Raw genomic sequence first — 23774 nt, 5'->3', positions numbered from 1 at the left:
TGTCCCTAAAAGTGTGGGGAGCCGGTGCCTCAGAATGATGATCTTGATATTGGTGTGTGGGATGGGGGGAAAGACACAGGAAACAGATACTAGTTAGTATCCCAGTACAGCAATCCACGAATGAAGCAATGAGGCTCACAGTGCCCAAACCCGGTCCCTCCACACCCTTGGCTGACTTTCATCCAAGCCTCCCTTCAGTGTCTCTACTTTCAGAGCTGCACCCCATCTTGGTTCCTACCCTTTGCTCCACAGGCTGAAAGGTCATCTCTGAAACTGCCAGTCTTCTATAGCTGTCAATATTCTGTCCATTACTGCAGGAGGCTTCCTTCCTCAAAGCCCAAGAGACAAGAGATATTTACACTTGGGAATTTTTCATATTTAGGGAAAAAAAGATGGCAATATAATGGAGTATTTCTGAAGAGGTTTTATTCTATAATATGATAGTGGAAAGATTCACCTGGAATTGTGCACTTTATTCCAGTTTGGAAGGAGTCTTCCAAATTGGTAATTACATGAAAAAGCAGCAGAAAACCCAAGTCAAACTTCTGGGAAAAGTTACATTTATTCAACAAGAATTCCTTGAGTGAGAGACAACAAAAGTAATGAATTTTGAGGAAATTTCTAAAGAGCACACAATGTAATAAATGTGACAAAGCTACAGTAAATGTAATAGATGTGTTAGAAAAAACTCACATTAGTGAAAAGACATAAGCATATAGTTAATGTAAGAGAAGCCCTCCTTATACAAGTCTCCACACATTGAACACAGATGATACCTTTATGAATAGGTGAATAAAAGTTTATACCAAAACGTAATCTTCTGCTTTAGAGAATTCATATTGGAGAGAACACTGTAATTGTAATGTGGGAAAGCCTCCAATCCAGAGCACCGTTGTCATGGGAACATGTAAGTCATACTGGGGAGAAATTATTCAGGGGCAATGGATGTGAGAAAGTCGACAAGCACAGCCCAGTTCTTATTCAGCATAAAAGAAGCACACAGGAAGAATGCCTTATAAATTCTACAAATTTGAAAAAAACACCTTTATTCAGGGTTTCAAATTGATTGAACCTCACAGAAGGCAAAACTATGCATGTAAATAGCATGGGAAGACCTTTAGGAAGTTGTCAACCCCTTGCTGGACATCAAATGATCAAATTGGTACACACTGATTGTAGAAAAGCCTTCTTCTAGGATTCCAGACTTTGTATACATTAGAAAACTCCTAAAGGAGAGAAACCTCACAAGTATGCTACATATGATAACACCTTTAGTAATAGAGGATTCCTCACTGCACACAAAATGGTACATGCTGTGGAAATCATCTACAATTGGACTGGATATGAGATGCCCTAAGAAGGAGCCAGAACCTGCTGTGTGACAAAACATTAACATCAGAGAGCCCAGTATGAACAAACATGGGGGAATGTGGGAAAGCCTTCAGTAGAAAGCCAAGACTCTAAGGCAGAAACCTCACACTAGGGAGAAATCCTCTAAATGTAGAAAAGTTCCACTAAGAAATCATCCAAACTCTAAGTTACAGAGTTTAAAGTGGGGAAAACCACAAATATGTAAAAAAAAATGTGGTGAAGTTTTCAACTAGAAGTCACCATTTTTTGCACATCGGGGAGTTCATACTGGGAGAAACATCAAGAGGGAAAAAAAGACTACAAGAACACCTTCCTTTGGATATCAGAGCTCACTGGATGAGAGTTCATATAGGAGAAAAACCCTATAAAAGCACTCTCAGCAAGAAACAAACCTCATCACATTACACATTAGAAAATCCACACAGGAAAGAAGCCCTATGAAATAATGAATTCTGGAAAGCACTGAGCAATAAATAAAACTTCATAATTCACACTGTGGAGAAACCATACAAAATGCAAAAATGTGAGGAAGAAGAATCCATACACCAAAAATGTTATTCTGAGGAGAAGCTCTATTGATTTAAGGAACACAGAAACACCTGGTCCCAGGATCAAAATTTATTTCTGCAACAGAGATTCTGTGTAGGCAAGAGTCTTTATGTTGTATGAAGTATGGTGACCTTTGGAATCAGTTCCAGACATTAGATACTAGAGAATTCAAAATGATAGAGTCAATTTAACTAATGTAAATTGTACCATGGGGAAATATAATCCCATAATAGAAACCAAGCCTTTTTAAAAGAAAAAATAAATGTCCATGCATCTGAAGTCTATCTTCCTCCCTGTGCCTCATGCTCATCTTTCAAAGGGGACCTCTCAGTACATATTGAGAGAGGAAAGTTTTGGTACTCATCCTAAGATGTCTACTTGGAATTGATTGTCACCATAGATACAACTCTGTCACTGACCCCAACCTGAAACTCCTGACCATAATCCCTCACAGGCATCAGAAGAGGGCAAACACTACCCTGTTGCTTTATTCTCACACTACTAACACCACACAAGTGTTTGGGGATCATTTAAGGGAGTAGGCATGGAAAGGCAAAAAGCTATGGTTTAAGTGTGATCCCATGGATGATGGTCCTGAGAAAAAGACCTCAATACAAGTAACCCCATGGGGATACATCCCAGTTACTCTGCTCACTCCCAAGTCCTGTCCCAGGTCCATCCTCACTCACAGGGCTCTCACACCGAAGGTCCAATCCCTCTGTGTCAAGCCTGAGTCACTCAGCAGAAGACAGGTCCCCAGATCTTGTGGACACTGCCCCTCCCCAAATCCAGCCCTGTATTTCTAGAGTGAGATCTACACATTTTTGCATACTGCCCAGTCCCCAGGTTCTGGTGGCTACTCAGGTGGAAATCTCACACACACTGGGCCAAGCCCAGGCTTCATCATGCTCTCTGGACTCAGACCAGGGAGTGTAAGTTCAGTTCTTCCCTAGAGTAGGATCCTCTTGGTGGCTGATTCCCGCCATGAGCAGAAAGTCTGGTCTGCAGCAAGTATGCATGATGCCAACAGTCACAGAAAAGCAGGGATGAGGTGTGGTATGTGTGGGTCCAGGTCTTTCTGGAGGACAGCCCCATACTGGTGGGTGTGGGCTTCATAGACTCCCTGCTTCTGAATGCTCACTGCAGACCTGGACCTTCCACAGCTTCCGTCATGAAGCAAGGGAAAGAAAAGAACAGAAGAGAGGGAGAAACATCCCCACTCATCCCCCACTTGCTACTTGGGGGCCTCTGTGTCCTCGCCCTTGGGTGGGGCTGCCACTGTAGAGGTCGCCTTGAGGCTTCGCTTCCGCTTCTGCACATTCTGCTCCGGGTGGAACAAGATGACGTAGGTTTTGGGCACATAGAGCATGCCGAGGGACACCGACGCACTCAGGCTCAAGGACACAGTCAGTGTGGTGGTTTGGATGTAGATCTGAGCCATGGAGGAAGAAACTGGCTGGGATTCAGCCCTGTTTTCTCCCACCCCCCAGCCCCACATGAGTCTGTGTTCATCAGGTGAATGGAAAGGCAACCATATAAGCCCTATGGCATGAAGAAGTGATAGTCATGCTGTGGCTCTGATGTAGGCAGGAAGGAGGATGAATGACACAGGACCAAGCGGACAAGTGACCAGGGGAAGCAAAGGATCCATTCACAGCGAGTGACACTTGGGGAAATGGTCCATATGCCTAAAAGGGGCTACAGCATGTTACTGAATGGATGAATATGTTTTCAAATGTACAAATGAGTGTACAAATAAAAGAGCAAGTGGTCAAACATGAACAACAGGGATGAATTAACACATGGTCTACCATATACACAAATAAATGATGGAGTAATGATCAGCAAATGGACTGACAGATTAATGGATTGAGGGACATGATGTATATAAAGAAGTAACTGAATAAAAATAAGTTAATGGTGGGGTGCCTGGGAGACTCAGTTGGTTAAGCATCTGGCTCTTGGTTTCAGCTCAGTTGTGATCTCAGGGTCAGGATCAATCCCCACTTTGGACTCTGCACTCAGCACAGAGTCTGCTTGAGATTCTCCCTCTGCCCCTCCCCCCACTCATGCTCTTTCTCTCAAATAAATAAATAAATAAATAAATAAATAAATAAATCTTTAAAAAAAAACCAGGTTAATGGATGGTTAGAAGCATGGATGAATAAATGAATGAACAAAGGGATACTGACAAATAAATGAATGAATGAGTATTTAACTACATGAATGAATTAACCAACGAACAATCATTCATGGGGGCAGCCCAGCTCTTGGGACAATTGAGCCCTTGTGTGAACAGACAGGAAACAAAGGAGGCCGTAAATCCGATGGGCGACCCCAGATTACCTTTTCAGCCGACTGGGCGGTGCCAAAGAAGATGGGCACAAAAGCCAGCCAGATGATGCAGGTGGTGTACATGGTGAAACCGATGGGCTTGGCCTCATTGAAGGTCTCAGGCACACCACGGGCTTTGATGGCGTACACCGTGCACGTGACCATGAGCAGGAGGCTGTAGCCCAGGCAGCCGATGAGGGACAGGTCCGACATGTCGCACTTGAGCACCCCTCTGGCCTGCTCTGGGTCCACTGTCCGTTGCTCTTCATAGTCGATCACACTGTGTGGGGGCTGGGCCCCTAGCCACGCCATCACTCCTACCACCTGCAGGAGCCAACACCATATCAGGGACACACCCAGCCTGGCCACTCACCAATGTCTCTGGCAGGTTAGGGTCACCTTGAGGCTCCTGGCCTACTGAGTGGGATGCTCAGGCCTGAAACAGAAGGGCTATCCAGGAGGGGCCTGCCCATACAAAGGCCAGTGAGCAGAAGGCACTACAGCATAGGCATGTGCTGGCAATGTCAGGGCTGGCTGGGTAATGGGCCCCAGGATGTCCTCTTCCTGCATTCCAACATCACCAAGCCCTGCAGGATACAGTGACTGCAGGCAGAGGCCATGGAATTGTGACCCTATCCACAGCTTCTCCACACCAGCTTGGGGGAGGAGATGGTTCATGCCCTACTGATTAAGGGCCAGACCCAGCAGATTCTCTTTTTTTCACACCTCCCAGGCAGTAGGCAGTACCATCTCCATCCTGTAGATGTGAAAACACTAACTTGATCGCATCTAGCAACAGGGCAAACCTAGTTCCTGAGGACTCCTTCCTTCTCCAGATCCAGAGAACTGTTGAACACAATGTAATGAAATCATGTGCAAATGCATAGTGAAGCTCAGAATGAGGCACTAAATAGAGAGCAGTAAGGATGTGAGCTGATGCCAGGTGGCCCAGGAAATTATCAAAGTCAACTCCTTCTATTAACTAGGAGGAGGTGGAGGAGCAGTTCCCTGTGAGGGTTAGAGACATGACCTTAAGCCAAGGGAAACTGGAGAGTAGGAACTAAGACACCTGCATAAAGGCAGGACCCTGAAAGTGCTGCCCTGCTTGTTTGTGCAGATTGTTCACTGCACAAGACTGCCTGGTTTCTGTGTGTGTGTGTGTGTGTGTGTGTGTGTGTGTGTGTTGTGGAGCTGAAATCTAGCCAACACTCTAGTGCCATGCCAAGTACCTAGAGAGGGGCTGTGTAACCTGAGAGTAAGGGATGCTTTTTAATAATTTATACACCCAGGAGAACCTTTTTGTGATCCTCCCAAAGGCAGTAGCTCCATGGACAAGGGGCAAATAACACCCCACCCACTCTCCAGAAAAGCAGTGTGGAGGCTCCTCTTAGAACAAGGTTCTAAGGAGGGAAAAATGCTGCATATGAGAAACTATTAGCCAAGGCCTGAGATACAGAGGAATAGCAACCAAAATGGATCCTACAAGTTTTGCAACCCATGTAATTGATAATTAGCACCCAGCATATTAAACACACACACACACACACACACACACACAAATCCACAACTCCTACAAAATAATAGAAAATGAGCAAAGCATAGGAACAGGAACAACATAGAAAAGGAACCTTCAAAGGCCAGCTACACTAGTAATTTAGTAGATGCAAATTAAAACAAAGAGATACTATATCATGTCCACCGTATCGATACATAACCCAGTAAAACTGCAGGTGTGCTTTGAAAGGGCGTGGGAAGGACGTCTGGCTCAGTGGTTGAGCGTCTACCTTCGGCTCAGGGCGTGATCCCTGGGCCCTGGGATTGAGCCTGCATCGGGCTTCCTGCATGGAGCCTGCTTCTCCCTCTCCCTATGTCTCTGCCTCTCTCTGTGTGTCTGTCTCATGAATAAATATATAAAGTCTTTTTAAAAAATAAAGAAAAGAAAGGGTGTGGGATTTCTGGAAAGAAGGGTATAATGTAGGGAGTCCACAGATGAGCCAGGAAGTACTGACTGCAGTCTATCCTGTATCTCTGTCCTGGGGGCAGGGGCACCACAGGGGTTTCAGCCAGGGAAGCAGGATGGTAAGAAGTCAGGATGCTCTGGGCATTGGTGTTCTGGTGTTCACGAGAGAAGCTCTGACCCTGTTATCTGCACAAGGATGGCAATACCTTTCAGTTGTGAAGAATTGCATGGACCAAGGCCTGTGGGTGGCAATGAACACTTGTCTGGAGTGCAGAGTGTGCTGTGTCCAAAGCAGGCTGAGCACAGGCCCTCCCCGTAGCCCTGTGAGCTGGCCTGGCTTTATAATGTCACAATGTCATCCACACCTGTCTACTAGCACCCTGTGCACAGAAAATATCCAGTGCTTTCCAGATCGTGAGAATAATTTCCAATGCTCTAGTGAACCCCTTGAGGGAACTTTGCTTTCGGTGCACATACGTTATGAAATCCTGGCCATTTATGGAGCTGGATGCTCCATTCAACAGTAACATTGCTGGAACCTGTGCCTCTCATCCATGTTACCCCAGTGACTGGGCAGCAGGAACTCCTTTATGGAAACAGATGTTTTTTTTCTCCTTGAGAAAATCATCAGATAGCTCTTTGCCTTATTTTTTGTGGGAGCGAAATGGTGGAAGAGCCTGTTCTGTTTAGGAAAATAATTTCATTGTTTTTACAGACACGGAGCTGGATGCTGGCGCTGCAGCTTACTGACCCAGTTCCCTCAAGGACGGAGCAGGCGGAGGGAGTGGGGCCCGGTCTCCTGCAGCCCCCCTCCCCTTACTTGTTTAAACATAGGAGCCAAAATAGAAGAGTGCTTATCTTGACTTTGGGAGTGGAGGCCACCCCCCAGCCAAGTGGTGATCTGCCGCTCCCCCTTCCCCGTCCACCTCCTGGCCCTGGGAGCCACGGCCCACCTGCACCGAGGTGAGGCTGAAGGTGATGGCGAGCTGCGACGTGGGGCTAATGAAGGGCGGTGGCGTGACGGAGCGCTTCCCTTGCTCGAAGATGCGGTAGATGCGGTTGGTCTTGGTGAGCAGGGCTGAGTAACTGAGCGTGGTGCCCAGGCCCAGGAACAGCCGGCGGGCGGCGCACACGGCCGCCCCGGGCTCGGCCACCATCAGGAAGGTGATGGCATAGATGAGGAAGATGCCGGTGAGAAGCACGTAGCTGAGCTCGCGGCCCGAGGCCCGCACGATCGGCGTGTTGTTGTGGCGCACGAAGGTGGCCACCACCGTGGTAGTGGCCACGCTGCCCAGCACGGCCAGCAGGAGCGGCGGCGCGGCCCAGGGCGAGGACCAGGTGAGGCGCACGACGGGAGTGGGGCGGCAGCCCGTGTGGTTGCGCGTGGGCCGCATGTCCCCGGGGCAGGCCTCGCACGTGAACTCATCCACCTGGAAGCGGTAGCCGTCGCAGGGCTCGCAGTGCCAGCAGCAGGGGACGCCCTTCACCATCTTTTTCCGCTCACCCGGCCCACAGGGGAGGCTGCACTGGGATCGGGGCACCTCGCGGAGCTCTCCGGACCACAGCAGGGCTTCCACCTGTGGCGGGGGGACGGGCCTGGGACCTCCGGATCTGGGGACGGTGGGCCCGCGCCCGGCCGCTCCCCGCCACTCCCCGGCTCACTCACGTCTAGCCTGAGGGTCTCTGCCCACTGGCCCACGGCCTGGTAGCCGCCGCTGCCCGCACTGCCGTTCGCCGCCTGGTACTGGAAGATGTCGTAGCGCCCGGGCGCGTCCCCATTCTCGTTGAACATCACGGGGGTCCCCGCGCTGCCTGCAGGAGAGCCGGCATCCTCAGCTGGTTCTCCAGCCCCTCCCGGAAAGGCCCAAGGCCCAGCCAGGATAAAGAGCCAGCGTCCCACAGTCACAAACCCTGCAAAGATGCTCCCTGTCATCAGGTAAGTGCAACTCCAAACCACAGTGGCCACTGTTAGCATTCCAGGAAATAAGCCTCCGTGAGCATGTAGAGAGACTGCAACCCTGGCGCACTGCTGGTGGGGATGTAAAACGGTGCTGTCACTGTAGAAAACAGAGTGGCAGCTCCTCCAAAAACTAAACATAGAATTACTACATGACTCCGCTGCCAGGTATATGTCCCCCAAAGGGGATACAGGGACTCAGAGATACACACCCACGTTCACAGCAGCATCATTTGCAGCAGCCAAAAGGTGGATGCAACCTAAATGTTTGTTCACTGAGAGTTGGACAGATAAACAAAACGTTGCCTATTTGTGCTAGGATATTCTTCAGCCTTTAAAAGGAAAGATGGGATCCCTGGGTGGCGTAGCGGTTTGGCGCCTGCCTTCGGCCCAGGGCGCGATCCTGGAGACCCGGGATCGAATCCCACATCGGGCTCCTGGTGCATGGAGCCTGCTTCTCCCTCTGCCTGTGTCTCTGCCTCTCTCTCTCTCTCTGTGACTATCATAAATAAATAAAAGAAAAAAAATATTAAAAATAAAATAAAATAAAATAAAAGGAAAGACATTGTGACACAGGCTACAACATGGATGAACGCATGGATGTTATGCCAAATGAAATGAGCCAGTCACAGAAGGACAAATACTGCATGATCCCTCTCATAGGATGAACATAGAGTAGGCAAAATCATAGGGACAGAAAGTAGGATGGAAGTTGCCAGAAGCTTCAGGAGGGGGAATGGGGAGTTAGTGTTTAATCGGGACAGAATTTCAGAATTTTTTTTAAATTTTTATTTATTTGTGATAGTCACAGAGAGAGAGAGAGAATGAGGCAGAGACACAGGCAGAGGGAGAAGCAGGCTCCAGGCACCGGGAGCCCGACGTGGGATTCGATCCCGGGTCTCCAGGATCGCGCCCTGGGCCAAAGGCAGGCGCCAAACCGCTACGCCACCCAGGGATCCTTCAGAACTTTTTTATCTTAAGTTCTGGAGAATCTGCACAACAGTGTACATGACTAGACTGTACACTTAAAAATGGTTAAGACGGTGGGTGGGGGGCAGCGCCTGGGTGGCTCAGGTGGTTAAACATCTGCTTTTGGCTCAGGTCATGATCCCAGGCTCCTGGGATGGAGCCCCACATGGGGGGTGGGGGGCAATCTCCTCTTCGCGGAGCGTCTGCTTCTCCCTCTCCCTTTGCCCCTCCCCCTGCTGAAGTGCTCTCTCTCTCTCTCTCTCTCAAATAAATAAAATCCTTAAAAACAATTGTTAAGATTGTACATTTTATGCTACGCGTATGTTACCACACTTTAAAAAGAAAAAAGCGAGCGTAGCTGACCAGGTGGGATGGTGGGTTCAGACTTGGACGAAGGTCTGAGTGTGTGTGTGAGATTTGTATCGATTTGAACGATCAACACTATTTCTGTTGGAGGCTTGTCCTACCACCTTTAGAGCTGGTCTGTGGTGATAGTAAGCTGTACTATTCAGCTGAGAGGTTAACAGAGAGAGGGTGCTCAGAATGCAGTGGAAGAACAATTTTTAATTTTATAGTGATGGTAACTAAACAAGACGTGTATCTCTCTGCACAAACCACGAGTGAGGCCTCAGTCCACGTGGGCCTTTTCAGAGACTTTATTCTGAGCCCTGCCCGTGTGCTGGACCCTCTGCTGGTACCCGGGACACATGAGACTTGTACCACGAGCTCCAGAGGCGTGGTCTTTGGAAGCCCGAGACTCAGAGTGAGCAGCATGTCCACGTTGTGGGCAGCGCCTCTGCCCAGTGTGCACTGTGCCCCTTGCAGGCCGAGTTTAGGTGCCCCCAGCTCTGTGAACAGCCGTGAGAGTTGCATGGGAGCGGCTGAGGGTTCCAGGCAGAGGGCTCTCCAACGCCTGAATTTTGCAACTTGGGGCAAGGGAGTGCTGAAGCCTGGTGGACGAGTGTTAAGAACTGGTTCCAGAATTGGGCTCAAGCTTCCAGCTCTCAGTACCAGGTGCCCCCACTATAGCATTCCACCTCTCCCACCCCTTTGATCTGAGTCAGCCCGGGTCCAGCAGAGAAGTCCATCCCAGGGGCTTCCCTTCCCTGCCATGGAGGATCTGGCTCCCGCTCACCATTGAATCGGACGGCTCGAATGTACTGCAGCAGCACCCGCCCATCAGTGGTCTCCATCGCTGGGCACAGGCCGGTGAGCCCGGGGCAGAGCGCCTGGTGCATGCTGTGGAGGGCGTGGGCAATGGCATACACAGCATCGATCACGAACTGCACCTTCCCCTCCTGCTCGTAGGTCGAGTCCCTGCCGATGCGTTCCTCGCCTGTCCTAGGGATGCACAGAGGAAGTGTGCCCAGCCCCCAAGTGCCCTGCCTCGCCTCCCGCCTTCCCCTTCACCTCCCTTGCCACTCTGGGTAGCTCTCACCTGTGCATTTGCGGGTGGAGTCATCTGACTGGGTACCTGAGCTGGTCAGTTTGCAGTTAAAATTCTCCTCCCAGAACTCAGCAAACCAGATGTTTCGGCGGTTGTTCTCCAGGGAGCGGGTCATAAAGTACTGATCAAATCCTGAGGGAGGAGAGAGGACGGCAATCATCTGAACCAGGCATGATTCTGCTGTGTCCCTTCACCATCTGCTCACTTTGCAGCTAGGACTGGCCATGTGAACAACTTCTGGCCAGTGATTTCAAAGCCTTCTGGGGGCTTTGGGGTAGAATTTGCATCCTGTTGTAAACTCAGAGCGTCACCATATCAAAGACTTTCATGCTGTTCTTTCCTTCTTTGGTTAGGATGCTGCTGTGAAGATGTAATAGGTAGAGCTTCAGCAGCCACATTGTGAATAAGACACCTCAGTCACGAAGACAAGTCGCAACCAGAGAGAATGGTGGAACAGAAGCAGGGACAGAGCTCAGGACTTTGAGAACATCATTAACTCACCGTCCCAAACCTGAAGTGGCCTACTTTCAGGTCTTATCTTGCAATGAAATGACTTTATTGCCGAAACCACTCTCATTCTACTCCACTCTGCATTTGTCAAATGCAACCAAATGTACTCTAAGGGAAAGAAAGGGTGTGGGTGGGAGCCCCTGAAAGTCAGGGTAAAAAAGTCCTGAAGCACTTCATCAAGGCAGCTTCAGTTCAGGCTTTGGGGAAATGATCATCCTATTGTCATGTGACAATGTCTCTGCTAGATCCTTCCAGATATTCAGGATGGTGGAGGATGGGATGGGAGGCAGGCTTCATCATTTGATCAACAGGACAATATGTCCCCATCCTCAGTTTTGTTCCTTCTCCTCTCCACCCTCAAATTAGTATGTCTTTTGCAGAACCAGCAATACCAGGATTATAGGCATTGGATGAAAACAAAAGCAAAAACAAAACTAATTCTTGACCCTATACAGTGGAGTGGGATTTTCCTACTTTGCCAATTCAAAAACACTGCTTGGAGGGATGTATTCACAAAGTCTTAGGATCCTAGAATTTGGGAATCCTAGAAGGGGTGTTGAGCGAGATACACGATAACATTTTACAGATGGAGGACGAGGCGCAAGCTGGCGGAAGAGCAGGGTCCCCGAGTCACCTGTCCCCACCAAATTACCTAGATAACCTTCAAATCATCCTGAAAATCTACGAATTCGGCCTGAGATTTAAAGAGAGACCAGCTGGAACACTACAGTGAGAAGAGTTCGCGCTTCTATCAGGTAGGAAGACGGAGAAAAAGAAATAAAGAAACAAAAGGCCTCCAAGGGGGAGGGGCCCCGTGAGGAGCCGGGCTGAGGCCGGGGCGAGTGTCCCCAGGACAGGAGAGCCCCGTCCCGGAGAAGCAGGAGCTGCACCGACCTTCCCGGGCGGAAAGGGGCTCGCAGGGGGTTGGAGCAGGACCCAGGAGGGCGGGGATGCCCTCGGGCTCCCGGGGACACTAACAGACACCTGCGCCCCGGGGGAGTGCGCCGAGCTCCCTAAGGGCTGCAGCGCGCACGGCGGGACCCGGAGCAGCTCGGGGGGCTCGGGGGCGGCTCCGCGGAGGGGGCTGCGGGGCGGGAGCAGCTCGGGGGGCTCGGGGGCGGCTCCGCGGAGGGGGCTGCGGGGCGGGAGCACGAATCCAACAGCGCAGGCCCCGGAGCACAGGGCACCGGGACACAGCCCAGGATCCGGCCTCCCCCGGGACAGGCAGAAGCCGGGAGGGCCCAGGACAGCGAGGACGCTCCTGCCCCAGCTGAGCAGATCAGCGGCCCCGCCCGGAGCCTCCAGGCCCTGCAGACCGTGAGCTCCGGAGTTACTGCGGGGGCTGACTCCAGGGCTGCAGAGCTGCCCCGCCACTGGGGTTGTTCCTCCTGCGGCCTCACGGGGTAAACAACCCCCACTGAGCCCTGCACCAGGCAGTGGGCAGAGCGGCTCCCCCAAGTGCTAACACCTGAAAATCAGCACAACAGGCCCCTCCTCCAAAAGACCAACTAGACGGACAAGTTCCAGGGGAAGTCAAGGGACTTAAAGTATACAGAATCAGAAGATACTCTTCCGTGTTCTTTTTTTGGTGTTTTTTTTTTTTCTGTTTTTTTTTTTTGTCTTTTTTTTTTTTTTTTTTTTTTTGCTTTTTGATTTCTGTTAGCTTCCCCCACCCCCAATTTTTCCTTTCTTTCTTTTTCTTTCTCTTTTTGTTCTCTTTTTCTTCCTTTTCTTTTTTATTTTTCTCTTTTCTTTCCTTCTTTCTCTCCTCTCTTTTTCTCCTTTTCCCAATACAACTAGTTTTTGGCCACTCTGCACTGAGCAAAATGACTAGAAGGAAAACCTCACCTCAAAAGAAAGAATCAGAAACAGTCGTCTCCCCCACAGAGTTACAAAAACTGGATTACAATTCAATGTCAGAAAGCCAATTCAGAAGCACTATTATACAGCTACTGGTGGCTCTATAAAAAAGCATAAAGGACTCAAGAGACTTCATGACTGCAGAATTTAGAGCTAATCAGGCAGAAATTAAAAATCAATTGAATGAGATGCAATCCAAACTAGAAGTCCTAATGACGAGGGTTAACGAGGTGGAAGAACGAGTGAGTGACATAGAAGACAAGTTGATGGCAAAGAGGGAAACTGAAGAAAAAAGAGACAAACAATTAAAAGACCATGAAGATAGATTAAGGGAAATAAACGACAGCCTGAGGAAGAAAAACCTACGTTTAATTGGGGTTCCCGATGGCACCGAAAGGGACAGAGGGCCAGAATATGTATTTGAACACATCCTAGCTGAAAACTTTCCTAATCTGGGAAGGGAAACAGGCATTCAGATCCAGGAAATACAGAGATCCCCCCCAAAAAATCAATAAAAACCGTTCAACACCTCGATATTTAATAGTTAAGCTTGCAAATTCCAAAGATAAAGAGAAGATCCTTAAAGCAGCAAGAGACAAGAAATCCCTGACTTTTATGGGGAGGAGTATTAGGGTAACAGCAGACCTCTCCACAGAGACCTGGCAGGCCAGAAAGGGCTGGCAGGATATATTCAGGGTCCTAAATGAGAAGAACATGCAACCAAGAATACTTTATCCAGCAAGGCTCTCTCATTCAGAATGGAAGGAGAGATAAAGAGCTTCCAAGACAGGCAGCAACTGAAAGAATATGTGACCTCCAAACCAGCTCTGCAAGAAATTTTAAGGGGGACTCTTAAAATTCCCCTTTAAGAAGAAGTTCAGTGGAACAATCCACAAAAACAAGGACTGAATAGATATCATGATGACATTAAACTCATATCTGTCAATAGTAACTCTGAATGTGAACGGGCTTAATAACCCCATCAAAAGGTGCAGGGTTTCAGACTGGATAAAAAAGCAGGACCCATCTATTTGCTGTCTACAAGAGACTCATTTTAGACAGAAGGACACCTACAGCCTGAAAACAAAAGGTTGGAGAACCATTTACCATTCGAATGGTCCTCAAAAGAAAGCGGGGGTAGCCATCCTTATATCAGATAAACTAAAATTTACCCCAAAGACTGTAGTGAGAGATGAAGAGGGACACTATATCATACTTAAAGGATCTACCCAACAAGAGGACTTAACAATCCTCAATATATATGCCCCGAATGTGGGAGCTGCCAAATATATCAATCAATTAATAACCAAAGTGAAGAAATACTTAGATAATAATACACTTATACTTGGTGACTTCAATCTAGCTCTTTCTATACTTGATAGGTATTCTAAGCACAACATCTCCAAAGAAACGAGAGCTTTAAATGATACACTGGACCAGATGGATTTCACAGATGTCTACAGAACTTTACATCCAAACTCAACTGAATACACATTCTTCTCAAGTGCACATGGAACTTTCTCCAGAATAGATCACATACTGGGTCACAAATTGGGTCTGAACCGATACCAAAAGATTGGGATCGTCCCCTGCATATTCTCAGACCATAATGCCCTGAAATTAGAACTAAATCACAACAAGAAGTTTGGAAGGACCTCAAACACGTGGAGGTTAAGGACCATCCTGCTAAAAGATGAAAGGGTCAACCAGGAAATTAAGGAAGAATTGAAAAGATTCATGGAAACTAATGAGAATGAAGATACAACTGTTCAAAATCTTTGGGATGCAGCAAAAGCAGTCCTAAGGGGGAAATACATCACAATACAAGCATCCATTCAAAAACTGGAAAGAACTCAAATACAAAAGCTTAACTTACACATAAAGGAGCTAGAGAAAAAACAGCAAATAGATCCTACACCCAGCAGAAGAAGAGAGTTAATAAAGATTCGAGCAGAACTCAACGAAATTGAGACCAGAAGAACTGTGGAACAGATCAACAGAGCCAGGAGTTGGTTCTTTGAAAGAATTAATAAGATAGATAAACCGTTAGCCAGCCTTATTTAAAAGAAGAGAGAGAAGACTCAAATTAATAAAATCATGAATGAGAAAGGAGAGATCACTACCAACACCAAGGAAATACAAACAATTTTAAAAACATATTATGAACAGCTATACGCCAAAAATTAGGCAATCTAGGAGAAATGGACGCATTCCTGGAAAGCCACAAACTACCAAAACTGGAACAGGACAAAATGGAAAACCTGAACAGGCCAATAACCAGGGAGGAAATTGAAGCAGTCATCAAAAACCTCCCAATACACAAGACTCCAGGGCCAGATGGCTTCCCAGGGGAATTTTATCAAACGTTTAAAGAAGAAACCATACCTATCCTACTAAAGCTGTTTGGAAAGATAGAAAGAGATGGAGTACTTCCAAATTCATTCTATGAGGCCAGCATCACCTTAATTCCAAAACCAGACAAAGACCCCACCAAAAAGGAGAATTACAGACCAATATCCCTGATGAACATGGATGCAAAAATTCTCAACAAGATAGTAGCCAATAGGATCCAAGAGTACATTAAGAAAATTATTCACCATGACCAAGTAGGATTTATTCCCGGGACACAAGGCTGGTTCAACACTCATAAAACAATCAGTGTGATTCATCATATCAGCAAGAGAAAAACCAAGAACCATATGATCCTCTCATTAGATGCAGAGAAAGCATTTGACAAAATACAGCATCATTCCTGATCAAAACTCTTCAGAGTGTAGGGATAGAGGGAACATTCCTCAACATCTTAAAAGCCATCTACGAAAAGCCCACAGCAAATATCATTCTCAATGGGGAAGCACTGGGAGCCTTTCCCCTAAGATCAGGAACAAGACAGGGATGTCCACTCTCACCACTGCTGTTCAACATAGTACTGGAAGTCCTAGCCTCAGCATTCAGACAACAAAGACATTAAAGGCATTCAAATTGGCAAAGAAGAAGTCAAACTCTCCCTCTTCACCGATGACATGATACTCTACATAGAAAACCCAAAAGTCTCCACCCCAAGATTGCTAGAACTCATCCAGCAATTTGGCAGCGTGGCAGGATACAAAATCAATGCCCAGAAGTGAGTGGCATTTCTATACACTAACAATGAGACTGAAGAAAGAGAAATTAAGGAGTCAATCCCATTGACAATTGCACCCAAAGGCATAAGATACCTAGGAATAAACCTAACCAAAGAGGTGAAGGATCTATACCCTCAAAAGTATAGAACACTTCTGAAAGAAATTGAGGAAGACACAAAGAGATGGAAAAATATTCCATGCTCATGGATTGGCAGAATTAACATTGTGAAAATGTCAATGTTACCCAGGGCAATTTACACGTTTAATGCAATCCCTATCAAAATACCATGGACTTTCTTCAGAGAGTTGGAACAAATCATCTTAAGATTTGTGTGGAATCAGAAAAGACCCCGAATAGCCAGGGGAATTTTAAAAAAGAAAACCGTATCTGGGGGCATCACAATGCCAGATTTCAGGTTGTACTACAAAGCTGTAGACATCAAGACAGTGTGGTACTGACACAAAAACAGACACATAGATCAATGGAACAGAATAGAGAACCCAGAAGTGGACCCTGAAGTTTATGGTCAACTAATATTCGATAAAGGAGGAAAGACTATCCATTGGAAGAAAGACAGTCTCTTCAATAAATGGTGCGGGGAAAATTGGACATCCACATGCAGAAGAAGGAAACTAGACCACTCTCTTGCACCATACACAAAGATAAACTCAAAATGGATGAAAGATCTAAATGTGAGACAAGATTCCATCACAATCCTAGAGGAGAACACAGGCAACACCCTTTTTGAACTCGGCCACAGTAACTTCTTGCAAGATACATCCACGAAGGCAAAAGAAACAAAAGCAAAAATGAACTATTGGGACTTCATCAAGATAAGAAGCTTTTGCACAGCAAAGGATACAGTCAACAAAACTAAAAGACAACCTACAGAATGGGAGAAGATATTTTCAAATGACGTATCAGATAATGGGCTAGTTTCCAAGATCTTTAAAGAACTTATTAAACTCAACAGCAAAGAAACAAACAATCCCATCATGAAATGGACAAAAGACATGAAGAGAAATCTCACAGAAGAAGACATAGACATGGCCAACATGCACGTGAGAAAATGCTCTGCATCACTTGCCATCAGGCAAATACAAATCAAAACCACAATGAGATCCCACCTCACACCAGTGAGAATGGGGAAAATTAACAAAACAGGAAACCACAAATGTTGGAGAGGATGCGGAGAAAAGGGAACCCTCTTACACTGTTGGTGGGAATGTGAACTGGTGCAGCCACTCTGGAAACTGTGAAGGTTCCTCAAAGAGTTAAAATAGACCTGCCCGTCGACCCAACAATTGCACTGCTGGGGATTTACCCCAAAGATACAGATGCAATGAAACTCCAGGACACCTGCACCCCGATGTTTTTAGCAGCAATGGCCACAATAGCCAAACTGTGGAAGGAGCCTCGGTGTCCAACGAAAGATGAATGGATAAAGAAGATGTGGTTTATGTATACAATGGAATATTACTCAGCCATTAGGGGGTGGGGGTGACTGGGTGACGGGCACTGAGGGGGGCACTTGACGGGATGAGCACTGGGTGTTATTCTGTATGTTGGTAAGTTGAACACCAATAAAAAATAAATTTATTAAAAAAAAAAGAATCAGAGGGCTGCTGGAGGGGAGGTATGGAGGGGGATGAGGTAACTGGATGATGGGCATTAAGGAGGGCACGTGATGGAATGAGCACTGGGTGTTATATGTAGCTGGTGAATCACTACATTCTATCCCTGAAAATACTAATACACTACATGTTAACTAAATTGAATTTTAATAAAAATATTTTAAATGAAAAAAAAATTTACAGATGGAGAAAATGATTGCCCCCAAGAGGAGATCGTGGGGAAGGGCAAGATCAGGAGATGTGGTGGGGGAGGGCATCCCTGCACTCACCATCAATGGAAGCTCTTTTGGGCAGGATGGTGATGGCCCCCACGGCCACGTCCTCCAGGTTCAGGATGGGAGAGGTCTTGGCTCCCCAGCTGTCTGAGCCAACCCATAAGAAGTGACCTGTCAGGTTGGCCTGGCGTGCAGCCTCCAGGACCCTCCTGGTAGGAACAGGGCAAGGAGTGAGAGGGCCTGAGATCCTCCTCTGACTTGCTTCTGGCCACTTCCTGTTCTTCTCTCTCTCCTTCTATCCCATTCCAAACCATGCATCAGACCCTCGTTTTTTCAGGAAAAATGAGATGTGGGGAGTTGTTCTGGGCTTCTTAGGTAATAAAGGTTCCAGCCAGGCTCTGGCCCCAGGACAGCCCTCTTGATCTCTGCACTGCAGCCCACTTCACACTGCCTGGAAGAAGGGCCTCCCTTCTCTTGCAGAGCCTCCTGCTTGCTCTGAGTCACATAGGCCCTAGGCCAAGATCCATGGCCACCTACTGATACCCCCTGAACTGCCTGCCACCAGGGCTCCTTCCCTGACAGCTCATTTTCTGCACTTAGATCTGCCAACTGGTGTCTCTCTCACTGTGAATTAGAAGAGCAGACAGGAATTCCTGTGTGTTTCCGTTGGCTAGTCCTGGAGCATCTCCACCCAGGCCAGGCCTGGTTCTTTTCTGGGTGCACCAGACAGAGAGATGGCAGCAGGAAGACTCTGTGAGGGCAGGAGGGTGAAGGGGGATCAAGAAGAGGGAGGAGGGATCCCTGGGTGGCGCAGCGGTTTGGCGCCTGCCTTTGGCCCAGGGCGCGATCCTGGAGACCCGGGGTCGAATCCCACGTCAGGCTCCCGGTGCATGGAGCCTGCTTCTCCCTCTGCCTGTGTCTCTGCCTCTCTCTCTCTCTGTGACTATCATAAATAAATAAAAATTAAAAAAAAAATTAAAAAAAAAAAAAAAAAAAGAAGAGGGAGGAGGAGAAAGGGAGGATATATGTGGCCAGGGGACATGTAAGAAGAGGAGGCAGGGCCTTCTAGGAGCACCTCTGATAAACACAATGATTGAGTGTGACAGCTGCTCCCACCTGATGTCATCCTCATTGGCAAAGATGATGATGCCCCGGGCGTTGGGTGTCTCCATGAGTCTCTTGATCACCTTATTGAATTCTCCTGGCTTTGGTTCCCTGGGAATCTTGATGGACTGGGCAATGCAGACCCCCCCTGGGTGCCGGGGGTGCCAGAGTCACCTCTTGTTCCAACCAGCCACCCACCCACCTACTGGGGCCGCCACTGGCAGGGGCTGAGTGCTTCAAAGGAAAGAGGTGCCCACCCACAGGGGCACCACCCAGGGCCCCATCTCATGGCTTCGGCCCTGTCTGATGGCCATGGATTCAGGGCCTTATCATGAATCCAGGGCGCCATATCATGGCTTCGGCCCTGTCTGATGACCCCTGGATTACCCCTGTGTAGGCTCATTGTTGCCTTGGAACCCCTGCTCCCAGCTCACCAGCTTCCCGCGAGATCTGCACAAATGCCTCAACCCCACTCTCGCCATAGTTGCCCTCCGAGGCCAGTGTGGACACGTAGTTCCATCCCAGTGCCCTCACGATGTCCACCATGGCCTGGGCCTGGTAGGAGTCAGGTGGCACAACTCGGGAGAAGAAGTCGTATCGTGTGGAGTCACTGAGCTCAGGGGCTGTGGAGGCGTAGCTGATCTGAGGTATCTGGAATAGGGAAGAACATTTGTGCTAGGGCTGGAGACTCAGTGACCCCGTGGGGAGGGAGGGCAGTGAGGATCCAGGATGCAGGTCAGGGCATGGAAGTCTGGGACTGGGGTGTCAGGGGCCAGTGTGGGACAGCAACATGGAGAGGCCCAAGGGTGTGGGGAAAGCTTTTGAGACGTGGTCTGATGGAATACAGGAGGTACAAAGGTCTAGGTGAGAGGGCAGGGCACTGTATACAGTGGTGCCAGGCATGTGTCCAGGCAAAAGGTTAGTGGGGGCTCAAGTCCAGCCTGCAGCCAAGTGTAGGCTGCACCTGCAAGGGGAGTTAGACTCCTTGTCAGCCCCAGGAGACAACATATTTTCCTAATTCACACAAAGGGGCCATGTATGTAGGGGAGTGGCAGCCCCAGGAAGGGTCAGAGCAAGCAGGTAGGGGAGCTGGGAAGGGGTTATTTGATTCAAAGGTATGTCTGGCCTACTGGAGGGGCCTGCTTGGAACTGGGTGCATTAGAGTGATTGACAGCTGGGATTATGGGCTGAGCATGCTGAGGCAGTGGGGTGAGTGGGTGGGAGGCAGTAAATGTGAAAGGAGAGTGGAGAGACTAGTAGCAGAAGGCTGAAGAAGTCAGGAAAAGAGAGTGAGTAGAGAAGATGGGTGAGGCAGCAGCTGGTGTGAAGGGTGGAAGAGAGGACAGGTTCTGGAAGGAGTAAGCTCAGCTGGTCTAGGGGAGACAGGGATGACTGAAGCAAGACAGGAAGAAAGCATGGAGTGTGAAGACAGGATAGGAAGGGCAAGAAGGAAGGAGGAAGGGGGAGAGAGAGAGAGACAGACAGACACATGGAGAGACAGAAAAAACAAGAACCACAAAGGAGGGAAGGTCAGAGAAAGGTCCAGCACAGGTAACGGATGTTGTAGACACTCCAGACGATAAAGCTTGATCTTCAGAACAACCTTCCTGTAGAGGTGGAACCCCTCAGGGAGGCTAATCTAAAACTCCTGTGATCACAGTGATGCATGAATGGAGATGAACTTGGGAACCCACAGCTTTGCTCCTAGACCAGGAATTGCAGAACGGCTCCAGGGAGCCAAATCCGGTCCCTGGTTGCATGTCATGCACCAATGTCTTCATTTAAAATTTTTTGAGAGACAGAACATAAAGACTCCTAACTCTGGGAAACGAACTAGGGGTGATGGAAGGGGAGGAGGGGGGTGGAGGTGAATGGGTGACGGGCACTGAGGGGGGCACTTGACGGGATGAGCACTGGGTGTTATTCTGTATGTTGGTAAATTGAACACCAATAAAAAATAAGTTTATTATTAAAAAAAATAAAAATAAAATAAAATTTTTTTGAATGGGGAGCCAGTGTCTAAAATGTGTGATTGTGGCCCCACCTCAGTCTTGGGCTGAGCTGGCAGCAGGGGGCCCTAGACTCACTCAGCAGGGGTCCTGCTTCACTCATCTATACTCCAACCTGCCTCCTGAAGGCCCTTGAGTTTGAGAGCTCTGCAGCCAGCCTGGAGGGGCAGACACAGGGAAAGGGATGGAAACTAGAGCTCCAGGCAGAGCAGGGGACAGAGGTACAAAGGCAGACAGACAGGGCAGGTGAGTGAGATGGGGACTCTCCGGCATCCCCTGACACTGGACAGCCACATAAGGTTCCTTTGTGCCAGCTAGAAAGTGTGACTATAGGACTAGCTGCCATCCAGTGGGAACGGGGTGGTGGGGAGTGAAGATGATGGAGGGGTGCCCAGATAAAACTACCACCCAGCGTGGTAGAAACAGAGGCCATGACTGGGAGAATCAGAGAAACGCTCAAGAAGCAGAAGTCCCCTCCCTTGGCCAGATGGAAGCAAAGCCTTCCTCTCTTCACAGAAAGCTGAAGGACAGAGACGCCCCCTCCCTCCACGGAACCCCAGTGAATGACCACTACTGAAAACCCCCAAACTCTAATGTCGAAGGCCCCTTAGTCCCTGATTCCTATGCTCCTCCCCCAGTCACTGCCCCCCCCCCCCCGCAGGATGCAAGAAAGGGGCTGCCTCGGATTCTTTAAGACAGTTCCCTAAAGATGAGGGAACTACCTCCCCCCACGCCAGAAGTCGGGGGTATGTGTTAGTTGCCCCACCAGAAGGAGGGCCCTGGATCCGGGAAAAGCTTGCATCTCATCACCCAGATGCGGTGGCGGCGAGAGCCCCACACAGGGCTGTGCAGTGGGCACCCAGGCAAGCGATCAAGGGGGCGCCACCCCAGGGGCCGCCCTGTTCTAGTCGGCCGGGCCCCCAGGGGAAGGCTGCAGCCGCCTCCGGGGGGCCGCCTTCGCCGCCCACAAGGTTGGTCCCTTCATCCTCGCGAAGGGCGGTGCGTGCAGGTGGCGGCCCTGGCAGGGCGGCAGGGCCGACAAGGACGGGCGCACCGGCTGGGCCGACCTGGCCCACAGGGCAGGGGTTCTCGGACGCGGCGGCTGATCCCTGGATTTGAGGACTTCTGCCCGGACACCAGCCATCAGCCACCCCCCGAGGGCGAGGACAGGAGAGGGTGCCCTCACCGCAAACAGGCGCAGCACGTTGGCGACCATGATGGAGACGGAGCTGGCCGAGGCGCCGACCACAGCCACCACGCGCTCGGGGGGCGCGCTGCGCAGCGGGGGGACGCCTCCAGGGCAGCGCACGGCCCCCTCGTCGCCGTCGCCGCGGCGGCGGATCAGCGCCTGCACGAAGCTCAGCGCCTGCTCCAGCGCGTACGTGTCCCGCGAGCAGGTGTCGAGCAGCCGCGCGCCCAGGCGCACGCCGGGCAGCAGCTCGGGGTCGGCGTTCACGCGGTCCAGCGCGTACAGCATGGCCTCCAGCCGGTGCACGCCCTGCTCCTTCTTCAGCGGCCCGCACGCTCTGCCCGCCGCGCCCCGCGCGTGCACCGGGAACAGGCCGCCCAGCGTGAGGCCGCCCGCCAGGCGCACCGAGCCCGCCGCGCCCGCCGCGCCCGCCTGCGCCAGCACCAAGAGCCACCGCAGCAGAGCCCGGAGCCTCGGCTCCCCGGCGCTCCCGGGCCCGGCCATCCGCTGTCCCGCTGCGGGGGGAAGACAGGGCCGGGAGGGAACGGAACGCGGGAGGCTCTGAGCGCCGCGCCGCGCAGGGGAGAACAGCCAAGGCGGAGGGAAGGGATGGGAGAGCAACTCGCCCTGCCCCCCCAGGCCTCCACCGCGCTCTCACACCCTCTGAACCGTGTCACACGGGCCCCCCCGCCCGACCACTGTCTCCACCGCGCCCCTGTCCCTCCCCGGCAGGCAGCCCGGCCCTCTCCTGTCCTCAGGGACCCATCCCTAGAGCACAACCTGACCACACTCACCTGCGCCAGCCCCTGTGAGTCAAGGTAGGGCTGTGACAGATGCGCAGGGCCCAGAGCGACAGAGGGTTTAAGGATTCTGAGGAAGGGAGGAGAGGCCACTCCGAGGGTGGTGACCCCTCCTGAACAGGAGGTGCGTGCAGCACTGGCTCTCTCTACATCTCCTTCCCCTCCCTCTTAGGAGAGGAGGGAGCCCTGCTCCCCTGGGGATGTTTCTTTCCTGTCTTTGCATGTGTGTCTGACCCCAACTGTCTCTGGCTGTCTCTGACACATGCTGTCCTTCTCTGTCTCTGCCCCCTACCCATCTCTGACTCTCTTATCTTTCTGCCTCTGTCAATTTCTCTTTCTCTCTCAGTCCCTGTCTTCTTCTTTTCCCTAGCCACAGGTGCTTTAGTTCCAGCTGCGAAGGCACTCCCCAACTCTCTCCTTGCAAAACCCTGCAGTACCTCTGGAAATGGAGGGACAAAGGAGCTCTGGTTAAATGAGCCGAATACACCTGAACAGCAGGACAGAGAACAGGGCTGTGCAGGAAGGAAGCACCAGCAAGTAGACCTTTAATATTAGCAAGGACTCTGCTCAATACACACACAACAGCCCTACAAAGAGGAGGCATTTACCATGAGCCTCGTTTTGCAGATGGGAAAATAGAGACCTCAAGGAATTAAGCAACTCATCTAAGGTTAAATAGCTGGCATGGGTCAGCATCAGGATTTGCACTCAGGTTGGTATGAAACCACCAGCCCATCCTG

General features: G+C 49.8%; 1 protein-coding gene across 1 annotated transcript; it reads right to left on the bottom strand.

The window, feature by feature from the left end:
• Positions 1 to 543: 543 nt before the first annotated feature.
• On the bottom strand, positions 544 to 22738 carry GRM6 (glutamate metabotropic receptor 6). The gene is made up of 10 exons (XM_025446573.3): positions 22232 to 22738; positions 19471 to 19687; positions 19049 to 19184; positions 17987 to 18141; positions 10579 to 10719; positions 10276 to 10476; positions 7881 to 8026; positions 7168 to 7791; positions 4267 to 4578; positions 544 to 3352 (listed from the first exon to the last, which is right to left on the bottom strand). Exons 1-10 carry the CDS (start codon positions 22736 to 22738, stop codon positions 3155 to 3157), a joined length of 2637 nt encoding a protein of 878 aa, XP_025302358.1. The 3' UTR covers positions 544 to 3154.
• Between the last annotated feature and the right edge of the window lie 1036 nt (positions 22739 to 23774).

The sequence above is a fragment of the Canis lupus genome, chromosome 11, assembly GCF_003254725.2.
Source record: "Canis lupus dingo isolate Sandy chromosome 11, ASM325472v2, whole genome shotgun sequence".
In the NCBI taxonomy this organism is placed as follows: Eukaryota; Metazoa; Chordata; class Mammalia; order Carnivora; family Canidae; genus Canis; species Canis lupus.
Note: the sequence above shows the minus strand (reverse complement) of the source record. Positions and strands in the feature narration are given on the sequence as shown.

Bases quoted from the DNA above. Each gene is read 5' to 3' on its own strand.
- GRM6 (XM_025446573.3), bottom strand. From the start codon at position 22,738: ATGGCCGGGCCCGGGAGCGCCGGGGAGCCGAGGCTCCGGGCTCTGCTG. The intron at 19,185-19,470 runs GTGAGCTGGGAG...CCCGGCACCCAG, and splicing joins GCAGATCTCGCGGGAAGCTG to GGGGGGTCTGCATTGCCCAG. The intron at 7,792-7,880 runs GTGAGTGAGCCG...CCCCCGCCACAG, and splicing joins CAGAGACCCTCAGGCTAGAC to GTGGAAGCCCTGCTGTGGTC.